Below are 16,178 nucleotides of genomic sequence, written 5' to 3' on the forward strand. Positions count from 1 at the left end.
ACGTTTCAAGTATCAGTCTTATTTGCACAATGGAATGAACGTAACCCATAAGACTCGATAAAGGTAGAAAGTATTTTATCAACTTTTCAGCTGTATGCTTTGAAAAATTACTGTCGGTAACATAGGCCCACCAGGCTGGTACTTCTCCGCGGACACTGTAGCGTGAAGCAGATGAGAGTCCTCCTGGATGGAACGTCCGTCCATCACAAGACCAGTAATATACCATGTGCTTTATTTTTATTGCTGCAACATTAAAATGTTAAGGCACCTTGACACTTGGCACGAGTTTGATCCCCACACTGCCGCGCAATTCATTGTGCCAGTGCGTCCTGCTTTGTCCCACTTAATGCCACACTATATAAAATAATCATTTCATAGCCGCTGATGCATTTGCTCTCATAACTTGGCTGATGAAACCATCTCTCATTGCTCCCAGAATCAGAGAGAAATTATTTACAGCTGCAGGTTGTCTTGTGCTCGTCATTCGGTGGAGAACACATTTGGAATCTTGTCTCAAAGGTAAATATTTATTATTTTTATATAATATATAGTAATGTTTTAGTAAAACAGCTGCATTTTCATTCCTTCTCATGAGTTAGATAATATATCTGTAAACTTATGTTTATTGTAGATGTAACATCTCATCATACTCGAATTTCAGGTTCAGATGCCCTACACACAGCGACACACAGTGTTTTTGAATAGGTTGCAAAATGTTTGCAGCTTGTTCACGTAAGTTAGCATGAAATTGAGTGCCAGAAATTTTGATCATTTAAAAATTTTCTTTGCACACTGATACAAGTGTTAAGGTGCCTTTAGATTGTTCAGATAATATTTATGAATCAAGAGAGAACAGATAACTTTTAATTTTGGTAAAAATGTCTTGTACCAGCCGGTGTAAAATAGATGCTATATTAATTAAAAGCCACGTTTTGACAGTATACCTTTTTTGTTAAACACATTTAATGACCAGAAAAAGAGAAATGTGTATTATGTGATGTGTCATATCATGCATTCTTTCAGGTGGGGGGCAGGTTTTGTTGAAACAATTAAGTATATGGTTCCAGCTGAGTCCGCTCTGTGGTACTATACGTTGTATTTCAAGGTCGTGTTCTGCATTGAAATGTGTTTGAGGAGCCAAAATATGACAACAGCTTCCAAAAATGATGTAGTTCAATACAGCAAAAGAGTTCATCAAAAAGTTGCTTTTGTAATCAACACAACTTTAATATGGGGTCAACAACCATTTTAAATTCCAAAAGGACAATGTATTTCCATTTTGTAGTCTTATTACATTGAATTGCGCCCTCAGTATATGTTTCTGGTCAGACAATGTACAAGCTTCATCATCTTGTTAAATCATTGATTTTATTGTTAAATTATTGTCCAAATGGACTGTGTAAGGATGCCCATAAACTGATGTAAAATCTGAAAAATACAGATGTTTTTAATATCCAGTTTCTTGTGTGTATACTTCACACTATGAAGATCAAGACCAAATGTCGAGTGGAGTGTCGGTTTGCTTTCTGATCGTTTTCTACATGTGAAAAGCTTTCTGTCGGTTTGCTTTCTGATCGTTTTCTACATGTGAAAAGCTTTCTGTAATTTGGGTTCCTGTCAGCGTTAATGAGCAGCATCATGACCGGCGTCCGCTCTATCTTCATCTCTCACTGTGTTTTTATATGTAAGATAGTTTAAGAATGCCTAAGCCCATTTTTATCAAATCAGGCAAGTACATTGGGACTATGGATGGGGGGATTGATCAGTGTTAAACTTAGCATCCCCCTGCTAATGTATAGGAAAATGGCTAATGTGGAGTTGAGTTTGGATGTTTTATTGTTGGTGAACTTCCATCCATTCATTTCTAAACCTGCTTATTCCAATTCGGGGTGACTGGGGTCAGAGCTAATCTCAGCGGTCATTGTGTGACACATGGGAGCGGGTATACCCTGAACAGGATCCCAGTTCATCCTGGTGCAGACACTGATTCGCACCTGTGGTCAACAAACCTAAGGGCCCTGTCCCACTGGCGTTTAGGAGGATTTGCATATGGATTACGCACAAAATTGGCCCATATTCGCCAAACATCCGCAATATCCGTGTAACATGCCTGTATGAGTCGGCCGTCATCCAAACACGTCCGTGATCATCCACAGAGGCACGCATGTCCGCAGCCAGGATTTTTGAGCTGTTCAAAAATCTGGATACGGATAACATCCGCCTTACATACTCCATATATACTCAATTCATACACAATACATATTCCCTCTATGCGCTGTATATCTGCCGTTAACCGCTGATATCCGCAACTGACGGAGATTTGTGGCTTGGCAGCGGACCGGGACAGTGTGTAAAACAGATATATTGCGTGCCCATCATGTCTACATCACAAACTAAAATATGTTGTAGCGAATGCATACAAATTGGCCACGAATAAAGCATTTTTATTACATCTGCTTTGCAGCTGATTTGCGGACAATCTGAATGCATAACAAACATGTCACGTAAACCCAAAGTATTATATGTGGCAGAAAGCGACACCTGCCAGTCAGTGCCAGTCCGGCTGTGTAAATCCACAAAGACGTAATAGCTGCTGCAATCCAGGACTTTTATTTAACACCAACAAAAGGAAGAGTTGCTGTTTAGCCACAACTCACGCTGAAGTCTGTTTTCTGTGACACTCTCAAAAAAAAAAAAAGAAACACCATCTCACACCCCTAGCGGCTTCCCCCCTCCCGCTCCCCAAACTCATGAACAGTTAACCCTCGCATGACAACACTGTGATAAACTTGTCCAAGTACAGCAACTGCTCCAGAGGCTGTATTGTTGGTGTGAATAGTGATGCCGAAAGGAGCAAGTGAGCTTATTTTATGACCGCAATGCAGAGGCCGTGCACGCGCAACACGTACGCGATGCATTCATAATACACCCGTAATACTGCCGTGATAATCTCAATGTGTCGGATCAGTTTCCTCACTACATGCGTTATATAACCGTGCTTGTTCATCATATGTTCGCTATATATTATTAATATATCCGTAATTCATACTGGGACATTTGTCATTTTTGGCCATTTTTGTTGCGGATGACAACGAACGCCCGCAATTTGTATACTCAGTTCATGCGCAATTGATCCTCTCCCCAGTGGGACAGGGACCTAACCTGCACTTCATTGGAGAAGCTACAGCACCTGGAGGGAACCCACAGAAATGTAAAAGCGCCACGCATGAAGGACCAGGTTGGATTTGAACCTATGACCTTACGGTGAGATAGCAGCTAACCACTAAGCCACTGTGCTGCCCCTGTTAGTGACCTTGACTTTTTGAGAAGCCATGTAGCCTTTTCCCTGCACGGCTGAGACTTTGACATGTCGCTGTGGTCTCTGAGCACTTTTTTGTTCTCGTTGGTTTCACCACAAAGCAGGAAGAGGTGATTGCAAAGGCTGTGTCCATCTGCAGCAATATCTTCAAAATGTAAAGAACAATTTCAGTCAGACTTGGTGGATAACCTTGGAGCACAGGTCAAAGCAGAGGTAATTTTTTAAAGTACATTCATGACCATATTTTAATACCTACGAGATAGTTCTCTATAGAATTATGCCATCCTGAGGCTGTCAAAGGGATCAAACCTTTGACCTCGGTGATGTCCAGCACAGTGGAGTGAGGCTCTGCAGTCACCTGGATGATTTGTTTAATTCAGTGTTTTCGTCGTCAGTGTTTTTCATCTTAAATGTGACACCAGTGACTCTGTGAGTGTCTCACCTTACGTCCAGAACAACAGTCCAGAAGCTGCATTAAATCTGTTGATGACGTGAGTTTGTCATTTTATAAATTAAATATTTTGATAAACATTTTGAAATCCTTCTACATTATTTAGATCTGGACATCCCTAAAATTTATTTGCATATACATATATTTATTATTTTATTGAATATACAAACAATCAGGCAAATCACTCATAAGTTTTGAAGACTAATTTATCCTTTATAAACATCCATCACCAGCCTCTAGCGTTTCTGACGCAATGACGTTCCTGACGTACAGAGATGACGTCAGAGCCGCGTATGAGTGTGTGTGAACTGACGTGAACGCTGCGCGTGTTTCCGCTCTGCGGTAGCGCACGGCAGTGACCTCATTAATATTCATCGGTAAAAGTGACGACACAGCTGTCGCTTGCGCTCGCTCTCTCGGTAGGGCGCGTGCTTACTTGCGCGCGCGGCGCGTGTGGTATCAAAGATGGCGGCGCTGAGAGAGGAGCGGTGTTACGGTCTGTCCTGTGGAGGAGTGAGCGACGGCGGCGCCGTGTCCGTCTTCCACGTTAAGCTCACTGACAGCGCCCTCAGGGCCTTCGAAGGCTACCAGAGCGGAAAGGTGAGAACGAAACTGACTGATTGTAATGTTTAAATTACCACCTGAAGTGGAGAGACAGAGGGGAGGGGGGAGCCGGTCAGCGCTCCGGAGCCGCCGCCGGTGGTTCGGGTTCGGTCCACTCCACCAGTGAGTCCTGTAGATTCGGAGCCGCGGTACCGCTGACTTCGGTGTGATTCTGTAAACGTCGTGAATTCACGTCCCACTAGTTGAACGTTTGTCCGTTCGCTCGCTCTCTCTGTGTATCAGCACTTTTTTTTAAACTCCGTCTAGTTGTGTGATTTTTTTTTTTTTTTTTTTTTTTTTTTTTTTTTTTTTTTTTTTGCGAGATTTTCAGGTATAAAGATGTTATGGAATAAGTTTGTCGAGCTGTCAAACCGAGCTGGTGAAGCTTGTTTGTTAGCCTAGCCAGCAGCTAGCTGCCTCCACATAGCGGTAACAGCTGCTGCTAGTCAGACAAACTCACTCACTCACTCACTAACTCACTAAACCCCCTCAGTCGCCTCCTTTTCTTTGCTGTTAACACATTTGGAATTCTTTGCCCAGATGCAGTAGTTGAGTTAGGAAGAGCATCCGGCGTAAAAACCTGTGATTTGGCACAGGTTTTACGCCGACTTCATCATTTGGAGTGGGTTCCGGTATCGCAGACCGAACGGTCTGCCCCTAAAAATTCAGGAAATCTGGAGAAGTGCATAGAGGTGTAAACCATCCCAAATCTGTGCCAAACTTGTGGCTAAGTGTAAGTTGGGCTCATTCCTCAAAACACAAATGATGCACATCATTAGCTGTCTGATACTTGATATATATTGTAATAATGTTACGTTTGTACTTAATACTGCTTGGATAAATCTTATTCAAATGCATGCAGTTGCATTGTGTTGCTAGGGTGTAGCCTAGCTTTGCTTAAGTTGTACTGTGTGGTATTTTTGTGTAACCTAGCTTTTCATAAATTGTAGTGTGTGTTATTGGTGTGTAACCACTCAGCTTTTAAATACTGTAGTTATACTGGTGGACAAGTGGTTAGTGCGCTTGGCTTCAGTGTGGAAGGGTCCTGGTTTAAACCCCAGCCCTGCCGCATTTCTCCATGTAATGTGGAGTTGCATCAGGGAGGGCATCTGGCGTAAAATTGTGCCAAATTAACAGGCAGATCCAACTGCTGTGGCAACTCCGAGTGAAAACAAGAGAGCAGCCAAAGGGATTTAATTTAATTATACTGCTAATGTGGGTTTTTGTTTGTTCTGTTTTGCTTTTGTTTTTGTTTTTTTGTGCACTTTAAACTTTTCATTGCCTTTACCATATCCCAAATTGACTTCACAGCCTACATGTTTATTTGATAAGATTAACAACCCCAAGACCTTTAATCATTTTTAAATTCATGGCTTCTGCAGCTGGCCTGTTTTTAAAGCTAAAACCCAGAACTGACCCATTGTGCCAAAATTTAGATAGTGTGCACAAAAAAAAGTTTGCTTCATGTCCCACTTAAGTTATACAGAAAAGATAAACTTTTTTTTTTCTTTTTTTTTTTTTTTGTATGGCTTGTAAAGTCCACTTAATGCAGAATTGTAGTAAAACGTGGGTACAGCGTAATATTGAAACATTTTAGTTGTTACTAAGTAGTACACGAAGCATCTTGATGTGCCTCAGCTGTGAGGTGGGATGGATTATCTCAGCAAAGGAAAAGTGCTCGCAAACACAGATTTAGACAGATTTGTGAACAATATTGGAGCGAAATAGGTCTTTTGTGTGTATAAAAATGTTTTAGATCTTCAGCTCAAGAAAAAATGGGAGCAAAAACAAAAGTGCTGTTTATATTTTTGTTGAGTGTAATAATTCTGCCGTGATGTCCAGTGTGTTGTACCTTACAGTAACTACCACCCTTCTTTGCAGCTGAAGCAGGATTAACCAAAAATCACGAATGTTTAGACAGCTCTATGAGAGACCGCAGATCCACTACATGAATATTTTGCTGCTGGCTCTTTGACCCTGGAGTTGGATTAGCGATGTATAGACCAGGGTTAAGGTGCACTGACACAAGCATGCCTGTGACTTACGCAATAGCACGCGTGTCATCGTGAGGATCACAGCTGGACGCCATTCTTTGTTCCACCAGCCGCCATGTGCTCTGCGCTGGATGCTGCATATATAAAATAATTATTTCGTGGCGTATTCATCTTTTGTTTTCTGCAAATTGGCCGTTGAAAATGGCTGTAATCACATCCTGAAACACAGAGGAGGCTGCAGCCGGAGCTGTTTGCGCACACCTAACTACCTGCAGAAAGCATTTTGAGCCGTCTAAAAAGGTAATTATTTGTCATGTTTACATTATCGTGGCTTGATAAAACAGTTGTATGTTCTTTCCTTCTTGTGTGCAGCTGTTAAAGTATGTTCATAACAGATTAAACTTATTATAATCCTTAAGACGAGCTGCACTCTGATGCGATCCGCTGATGTCACCACTCGCTCTGTTCACTTCTTTACTCCATTTGACAAGCTGCACGTCGTGTTGGAGATTAGATCGCACCACATCGCACAACATTTGTGTGTGAAAGATTTTTTTTTTTTGAACATTTCAAAATTCTTTGTGCGCAATAGCACGCACCGGCGCCCCCTCACGTCCTGTCTGCACCAGTTAGACGAGTTTACTCTCCAGCACGACACAGGTCGTGCGAGTGCGTGAGTCAGACATGCTCGTGTCAGTGGGCCTTTCGGATCCAGGTGTGTGCTTCATGCTGATTGTCTGTCTCCTCGGATGACGTGTTTCATCTAAGTAATTCTGGTGGGGGGGCACTCTCTTACAGAAAGAGCCCCTCATCAGTATTAAGCCGTGGTCACAACCCGCCGTACTTGTGCGTGCAGTCTACTTGCAAAAACGTGGGCTAAATTTGGAGAGCCGTACGTCATAAGTACTGCCTCAGTACGAATTTAGGAGCACGCAGACACGCCGTAGAGGTTTTAGTGCATGCAGAACTTTTGCTGCCATCAGGCTGCGGATTCATTAGCAGTATAGATGATGCATGTTGTGAGTACTGCCTCAGTACGGATTCAAAGCAGCACATTTTCATTCAATTACTATTGAATTAACCAAATCCGTACGGAGGCAGTAGGCTACTCACCACATACTATGGAATTAAATTGTAGGTATCAGATCTTGAAGATTGTGATACACATATATAAATTAGAATTAAGTTGAAATTTAAAAAGCTGGTAATCAAGTGTATAGTGAATATATTCCTCTATCAGTGTTTCACACCTTGCTTGACTTTTCACTAACTCTGATGTGGGGAGGCCGACAGACTTGCATGCACGACGCAGCTTCTCACTTGAACTTGGACTTTATTTCCAAACTTCAGCAACACAGATACTCCACAGCTTCAGTCTGATAACTAGCTGTAACTTTTCGAGGCAAGTAAACACTCGTACAACTGACCGCTGCAGGCTGGACATGCTCATGCATCGCCGATGCCGAAAAACACCTGCCGCTCCGGTCCCGCTCATAACGCACACATCAAAAGAAAAGCCGACCACACACACACTCCTTTATTGTCAACTCTCTTTATCTTTACACTCCTGGAGACGTGTGTTGAACGTACTCCCTCCCTCCTCTTGCTGCTGCCTCCGTACGTTTTCACAAAAATGTAGTGGCCGTGGCATCCGCAGAAAACGTACGGCGGGTTGTGATCGGCGCTTATTTGACTTGTAATGACTCTGTGGAGAACAGCACTGAAAAAAAAAGCAAACCAAATATTTCTACTTCCTGATTAATGCTTAAGTGGGAGCTACATCTGTTGTTATGACTACGACTGACTGGGGCAAAATTGCATGTCATGTATTTAGGAGCCTTGTCATGAAAGATGTTGTACATATAATTTAAAACTGTATAATTAGTCATCTTAAAGTTTCTTTCATTTTAGTGAGGTAGACGTGTTTAGTAGTAGTACTAGACACTTCTGATGTCATTTTTGCCCATTTAGTGGTGACAAAAAACTGTTAACTGTGAATGACTTTAGCTTGCCCCATACAATTACATATCTCCAGACGACAGTAATGAACTTTTTTTTAAAAGCTTTTATCAGCCAATTCCCAGTATAATCTTGCATCTTTACATTTTACCGTGCTGGTTGCTAACAGGGTGTGATGGTGGCGAACAACCTCATGAAAAACAAGTTCCCACATGCATGGTCGTGGAATTGAATGACTGGGTGTAATAGGAGGTGATGGTCTAGTGGTTAAGTGTTCGGCTTGAGACCAGAGGATCTTCAGTTCAAACCCTCACTTGACCAGAAAATCATTAAGGAGGTTTTGGGCAAGGTCCTTAATCTCCTAGTTGCTCCCTGTGTGTTAGTGAGCGCCTTGCATGGCAGCACCCTGACATCGGTGTGTGAATGGGTGAATGTGAGGCATAATTGTAAAGCACTTTGAGCATCTGATGCAGATGGAAAAGTGCTCTATAAATGCAGTCCATTTACTGGGGATCAGAGATATGTAGATTGTAGAGGTAATCAGTGGGGCAGGTGTACCTAGTAGTAGTAATAATATTAGTAATATAATAGCGTTCTAATTGTGGGCTGTTTGTGTATGAAATAAATAAGGAAAATGAGCTACATTCTCTGAAATGTGAACATTAAAAAAACAGTTTCTCATCGCCCAGTAAATTGCAGACTCTTGTTAAACTGTGCAGTTATGGCATCCATTTCAGCCACATTTTCTTGTCTGTCACTGAAAAATGAGTGTTTGGCAATGTGGGGTAAAAATCAATTGTACTGTATTTCATATGTGTTCAACATACGCACTGAGACAGAGGTGCCCCAGAGGCAAATATGTCGGCGAGTGGTGCAATTGTGTGCCGTAGCTGGCAACACCTCGGACAGCTCTTTGGCTGTCTGCACAAAGTATGTCTCTTTGCAGGGATAATTGGAATGATTCCAGTGGTTTTTGGGTGGGTATACCTAAATCGGAGGTAATCTTTGTTGGGTTGGATGATTTGGTTTTTAGCAGCAGGTTCAGAAGATGTCAGAGCTGATCCAGCCTCTCTTCTGGGGATGTTTCACATGAAACCCCAATTATATATAAATGTGAATGGTAGATGTAAACTGATTTATTTATTTTTAACAGTATTGGTATCAATAGATTCAGGGATCTGCATTGGATCTGAAGTGAAAAATTGTGGGTCGGTGCATCCCTACTTGTGTGATGTGCGTGCACGGAGTGTACATGCTAATATCTGTAAGATGTCTTGTAAATCACTTCAGAGGTGTTTTATTTAGAACTGTTTATTTCTCACTAACCTTTACAAAATATGTGAGAAACAGATTACATAGAAATGAGCTGTTTTAGAGCATTTTCTGCCATCTTGGTTTATTTTGTAAGGGCGAGCAGCTAGCTGTCATCTTGGTGCTTCTCTAGCTGTCTGTCACCGTGTGCTTCCCAGCATCCCTCACACAAGTCGGGAGAAACCCCCAAGTGATCTCGGAGGTCACTATGGTTGCTATCATAGTGTACGGGCTGCTGCTGTAAGGAGTTCAAGGCAGTCTGTTTGTTTGAATTTTTTTCCTTCAGGGGAACTATTTATTTATTTTAAATTGTATTTTTATTCAGACAGTGCAAATTGTGATCATATTGACTGTCATATTATGAATCCCTTAATTAAAGGTTAATAAAATTATAGTGGTGCCAAACAAAACTCTCTTTTTTTTTTTTTACTAATGCCTAGTTCACACGACAAGATAATTAGGCCAATATCGGACCCGATCTTCCCCTTCTGACAATCTTAAGGACACCCCAACAATTGTGATGACGCTAAAGGTAATCTTATCAGGTATTCCTGCTGTGTGTGGTTTGTTGGCACTCTGATCTGCTCGTAAGGACGTCTGGGGCACTCTGATCACAAATCTGGGATATTCAAGATGTTGGATTGTCTTGGCCCGATATCATGTTGTGTCCTCAGACCACAAACGAGCACACAGCCTGCTGAATGTGACGTGTAGCTAATCAGAAAGCGAGGTGACGGATGCACGGAGCGGAAAATAAAATCGAAACAGCTGTTCTGACTTACCAGAAAGTCCGGTGGTCGCACTGTATACACTCCTTTAAAAAGCGCTTTTTCTTTTTGTATCGTTTTTTCCCTCTGTTTTAAATAGTCCACAAAGTATCTCCATCTGTTTACTCTGAAGTCACGTTTAATCTCAAGAGATTTTGTGAGATTTCCTGTCTGACCTGGGAATGTTCTGTGTGAAATCTGTTCGTGTGTGGTGTGTTGTTTTTGCCGTGTGACTGACACACTGTATGACCAAACCTGTTAGAGCTGTGATTTTTTTTTTTTTTTTTTTTTTTCCCCCCCCATGTGTGTGGTCTCTCAGGTTTTGGAAACCTACAGATAATTTTAAAATCCTGCCATGTGAACCAGGCATTAAATCTTAAAAACCCAAAGGCTGTACACTTTTAAGTCATGTGTACCCTTTAATATGCTCATAAATTCTTTTCTTGTCAGTTGGGGTTTTTGAATAACTGACACTGACTGTGTGTCTGAATTCTCAAACTGTTCTGCTGCTTGCCTGGCAGCTTCTGAAGAAAGTTGCACTGCTGATGGTCCTCTAAAGTTTCAGGTTCTATAAATATTTGACAGGGAAACCCTGGCAGGCCTGCAGGAAAAGGCCTCATGTGCAGCTTCAGCAGAGCTACAGCTGATAAGACATTACAATAAAACTGTGGTAGATAATTGGACAAGTTATAGGAAGAGTGATTAAACCAGTATGGAACATGGAGAAGAAAATACAACAGTCATTTGGCTCTTTGTGACTTGTTCTTGCTAAAACACAGCACTGCCACCAAATTATTTCTCTGCCACCCTTTAAAAGCAGATAAGCAATTTTTAACACAATAAAGCCAAGTAATTTCTTTGTTCCTTCCTTCATAGAAAGTGAAATCATTTTCAGAGAAAGATGAATGTTTAGGTGGAAATGTGCTGTGGATAAATATTTTTCATAATAAATTGATTGGAACATTAAGCATGCAGTATTTGACCTTTTGCATCTAATTAACATTTGACATGATGTGGAATAGCTTTTAACTTTCTTTATACCTCCCAAACGCATGACCTCGTCTTGCACAAAAAGATAATTATGCAAAGAGACACTGGTGTGAAAATTCCGCATAGTTTGCCATCAGCCTTCGAGCAAGTTTCTGGGTAAATGTCTTTTTATTTTCCTCTGTAACTTGATTAAGCAATAAGCCACATGGGTTTGCTCAGAATGATTAGCACTCTATAGATTTAAAATATGTTCTGAAATGAATGTAAACAAACAAATTTTGTATAGTTAGAGTATTGTAATTATTAAACAACTACAAGAAAAAAAATAATGCTTTTGTGTACTATAAAAATAGGCATGACGGGTCATTAAAGTGTACAATAACAGACAGCAAATCATCACTGTCACAGACTAGGGCTGGGTATCAATCAAATTTTCGATACCGGTACCAGTACTGATACCTTCACTTCGATAGCCGTTCCTGGTATCGAACATCATCAGTGTCATTCATAAAGAATTGAGGACGTCTCATTTTGGGAGGAAAAATTTGTTTGTTGTCTGTTACACCATTTGGAAAGAGGTGTCATTTGATTTAAAACGGTGATTCGCTTTGAGGTTATTAATTCATGAGTTATTATTAAGTCACAGAGTGACGCAGTGTTTGGAGCTGTACGAACGGAACGGAGGACGATTCTCGCTTCTTGCTTACAACAAGTCAAGAGTCTCAGTCACTTTAATCCACAAAAAAGTGACTCACGATTGACATTTTTAAATGGCTTTGAGAGGGGTTAAGAAGCGGACTTTCCGCATCTGAAAAGCAGTGAAGCAAAGAACCAGCAAAGCAGCGGATCGGCTCACTGCTGTGTTTGTTCAGGATTCAAAGTGGAGTCGTTACAGAAGTGGTTGATTACAGACCTGCTGCAGGGTCTGTAATCAATGTAGAGAAATGATCATTTTCCCAATAAAGCGCCCTTAAAAACAACCACTTTGAATGACCGATAAGGGCAAAAAGGTTATTGACGAAAGCTAACAACGAAAGTTAAATCTTTAGAAGCCGGCTAGCGGATTAAATAGTCTTTTAATCTGACCTGTTCCCAGGATTCATCATAACAGATGAAAACTGTTCTCCACATAACACCCTTGTTTTGGAAGATGACATCTGGAAATGCGTTAATTCCTTATGATGGAAGTTACTTGTTAAGGGTTTTTTAAGAGGTCCCTCGGTGTCTGTATGCTCTGGGTGAGTTTCTCAACCTGCTTTGTCCCACCACCAAGAAGAAAAAAAAAAAATATGCTAAATTACACTGTAAAATTACCCAGTGATGTCCAATCGTCCCCAGTGAGAGCAACAGCGGGTGCACATTGTAAAGTTGTGGCTTTTGTAGTCCTCTCCTTTATGGTGCGTCATGAGGGAATCTCATACATGGCGTCATTTGTTGCTATTCTCAGAATGTGTCTTAGACCGACTACAATAGCAATCCATTTTGCTGTCGCAGACGTCTGCCGATGTCTCGCGCCGCAGTGTGTTTTGTTGAATGATTTGCTGGTATCAGCTGTGTGTGTTGCATTTAGGTGATATTTAAGACTCGAAGTACTTAGCTGATTAAAAAAAAAAAAAAAAACCTGCATTAACATGTGATTTGGGAAAAAAAAAACAGTTGTTAAAGCAAGGTACTTAAAAGATTTTTAAAAATGACAAGCGTTTGACTTGCCAGAAGGACAACATGGGAATGATCAAAGCTCTTTTAATCCACAAATTTGCATTCATGACTTTTATTCTGTGGAAGTGTGGATCGTCCCTTGAAAGTTCCTTTGGAGTATACACTGGAAAAATTCACCTGTACTCTGCTGTTACGGACTAACCAATTGAGGTCTTAGGCCGTGTGTTCAAGATACGTTCAAAAGAAATTAGTCACTTTTGCATGCGGTCTTATCAGCTGTAAAGTGATTACTGAATTTACAACAGTAATGCATTACATTACTGTGTTACAGACTAATGTGCGGAATTTGATTACAGTAACTTGTTACTATGTAACACCCAACACTGGTAATAGGCTTCTGTGGAAGAATTTGGAGAAAGTGCAGATAGTGCAAATTTTGTCTGTTTCATCATATTACAGGTTCGTGATCGAGTGGATTCTGTGGAATTTTTCTTGTATTAAATTCCTTGTTTATTTTTTTTGTTGTTGTTTGGTATGACTTCTGCATGAATATAGCTGTAAAAGAAATTAGACAGTTGACCTAAGTCCTGAGTGAATGGGGTCAGTAAGAGAGACGCACAGAACTTCACAAAAACTGAGGAATAAACTATTTTCTGATTGTTTTACAGCAGTTGCATTATAAAACTCGATGCTGTCACAAGTCCACACAACTCTGCGGAAAGGATTTTGTGTAAATGTAGCCGTAGCAGACACTTCTTCCTTCTCTCTCTGACTGTCTTAGCAAATGCAGGGTTCTCCCCAGAAATTTTTAGTACAGCGGTGCGGTTGGGAACTATCACCGCACGCAACGCTTCCACTCTGCGCCCTATCCGACTTTGTCCTTTGTCCTGAAGCCCAAAGACAAAAATGAAAATCTTTTAGTAGTTTCTGGTCTGATTCTGTGCTGAATTGTTCATTAGTTAAATTAATCTAAAATGGTTGTTTTGTTGACACACTCTATGTAACAAATGTGCAGTAAACTTGTTTGAAAGAAAAAAATAATGTACAGAAAGACGGTTTAAAATGTGGGAGATTCCAGACTGACTTACACGTTTCCCCTGCATAGTTTTCAATTTGAAAAGTTTGAATTCCCAAGTCACAGTATCACCAGGCTGGGGCCATTCACTTCAAAGTGTTAAAATCTCAGTCCTTGTGCTATAGATTTTGACACTTCTCTATATTGTCAAAAAATAAAATAAAAATGGAAAAACAAAAGGTCCTGCTGTTTGTCTCGCTGGACACCGTTTTAGTCCCGCCGTGAGCGTGCGCGCGGACTGTCTCCATGACACTGTTTTGACAGGCTGGACACATGGATGGATTTTTTTTTTTCTTTTTTTTCTTTTTTTTACATTGGGAAAAAGTCGGAATACGTTATTTTCAGGAGATAATGGTTCTCTAACTTGAGAGAACTTTGTGAGGAGCTCCGCAAAACAGCTGGTGATCGCACACGGGCTCCGTGCATGAGGACTTCTTTGGTGGAGCGGGCTTTGGAAAGCACAAGTGGATGACTGTTCAGGTTTTTTTTCTTCTTCTTCTTCTCAGTGGAGCTGGTAGGCTTTATTTTATTTTACTTTGAGAGTTTGTCTTGACGTGAGACTGTTCTGTAACAGAGCAGCGCGCACCACACTCAATGTGCACGCGCAGTAAGTTTTTGCACATTGGAAAGCAGCAGCTTTTACTGTGACTGCATCAAAATGAGCAGTTATCACTTAAAAAACAAGTCATCATTAACACCACAGCACACTTATATAAACTTTGTAATTAATCTGTGGTTCTGTTTTTAACGTTGGCGTTGGTCATGGTTTGTCATCTGGATGTAAACAGGATAAAATAAAGAGCTGAAGTTGTTTATGTGAATTTTCCCGCAAAAGAAAGTTTGCGTGCTGTTAGATGCTCACCAAGTCTCCCGCTAAAACATTATGAGATGACACTACACTATAGCGGCACTAGATGGCAGTATGACGGAGTGGCGCCGTTGTTCCATTGTCTGGGGAGAACCCTGCAAATGTTTGTTTTTTGAAATTGGGTGCAGCTTGAGATGAGCTTCCTTGTCTTTCTTTCCTGTCCAAAGCCCATGTCTGGTGGCCACTTCAGACACATTTAAAGGGGTGTTCTCATATGACTTTCGCATGCTGATATCAAATGTGCTGATCGTGGTGCTTGCCCAATACAAGGTTGAGGGAAGAGGCAAGCTAAAATTGTCTTACGGCTAAGATTTGCCTTATTGAAATGCCACTTGCAGGGACTTGCCGTACTATTCTATGTATGCTGTGCCATTACAGGCCTGTGTTTTACTTTATAACCCAGAGTTTGAGTAGATCTAAACTATTCTGTTATGCTTGTACAGTGCGGTGTAAAGATGACTGTTGCAGGCTGTGCAATTTGGTTAATGTCCTTAGTTGGTACGAGTTTTAGATTTGTGTTGTGATCATCATTAGTCACTTTGGGTTGGATTGGACAGGAGGGGGAACTGGAGGTGGCAAAGATGAGGATTCTATTTTCCTCAGGAGTGATGGGTATGGATGCGAATAGGAATGAGGATATCACAAGACGGCTCAGGTCATAAGGTTTGGAAGTGAGTGAGGTGAGACTAATTTGGTTTGGACAGATGCAGAGGAAGGATGCAAGAACACTGAGAGAAGGATGCTGAGGATGGAGCTACCAGGTATGAGGAGGCGGTGAACTTTATGGATATGGTGTGGAGAGACCTGCAGATGGTTGGTTTGACAGAAGGTGCAGAGGATGTTGTGAGATGGAGACAGATGATCTGTTCTCTAACTGAGCCATCTGAGGGAAGGGTCAGGTCTCTTTAGTAGTTGATATGTAGTGCAACAGAAATACACATGCTTTCTCTTTAAGACATTGACCACACTACCATATCTGCATATGATGTAAACAACTTGTCTACATGACACTGGAGAGCAAAGAAACGTGTGTACACACACACACAGGCACACACACTTGTCATGACTGTCAACAGCTCTTTCTTAAATTACCAGCAGCTCTGCAAAAGCACAGCTTGGACCAGCCAGTGTGATGTGGTGCACAATGATTACTCAGCGGTGCAGATGTGCCACGCGTATAAA

General features: G+C 41.2%; 1 protein-coding gene across 1 annotated transcript in view; it reads left to right on the forward strand.

Annotated features, from left to right (window-relative positions):
- The first annotated feature begins 4,099 nt into the window (after window positions 1-4,099).
- Window positions 4,100-16,178, forward strand: part of LOC117518945 (RNA polymerase II elongation factor ELL-like) — a 72,697-nt gene continuing 60,618 nt past the window's right edge. Inside the window, 1 exon segment of the mRNA XM_034180221.1 lies at window positions 4,100-4,370. Within this exon segment, the coding sequence (XP_034036112.1) occupies window positions 4,236-4,370 (135 nt within the window). The 5' untranslated portion in view covers window positions 4,100-4,235.

The sequence above is a fragment of the Thalassophryne amazonica genome, chromosome 10, assembly GCF_902500255.1.
Source record: "Thalassophryne amazonica chromosome 10, fThaAma1.1, whole genome shotgun sequence".
In the NCBI taxonomy this organism is placed as follows: Eukaryota; Metazoa; Chordata; class Actinopteri; order Batrachoidiformes; family Batrachoididae; genus Thalassophryne; species Thalassophryne amazonica.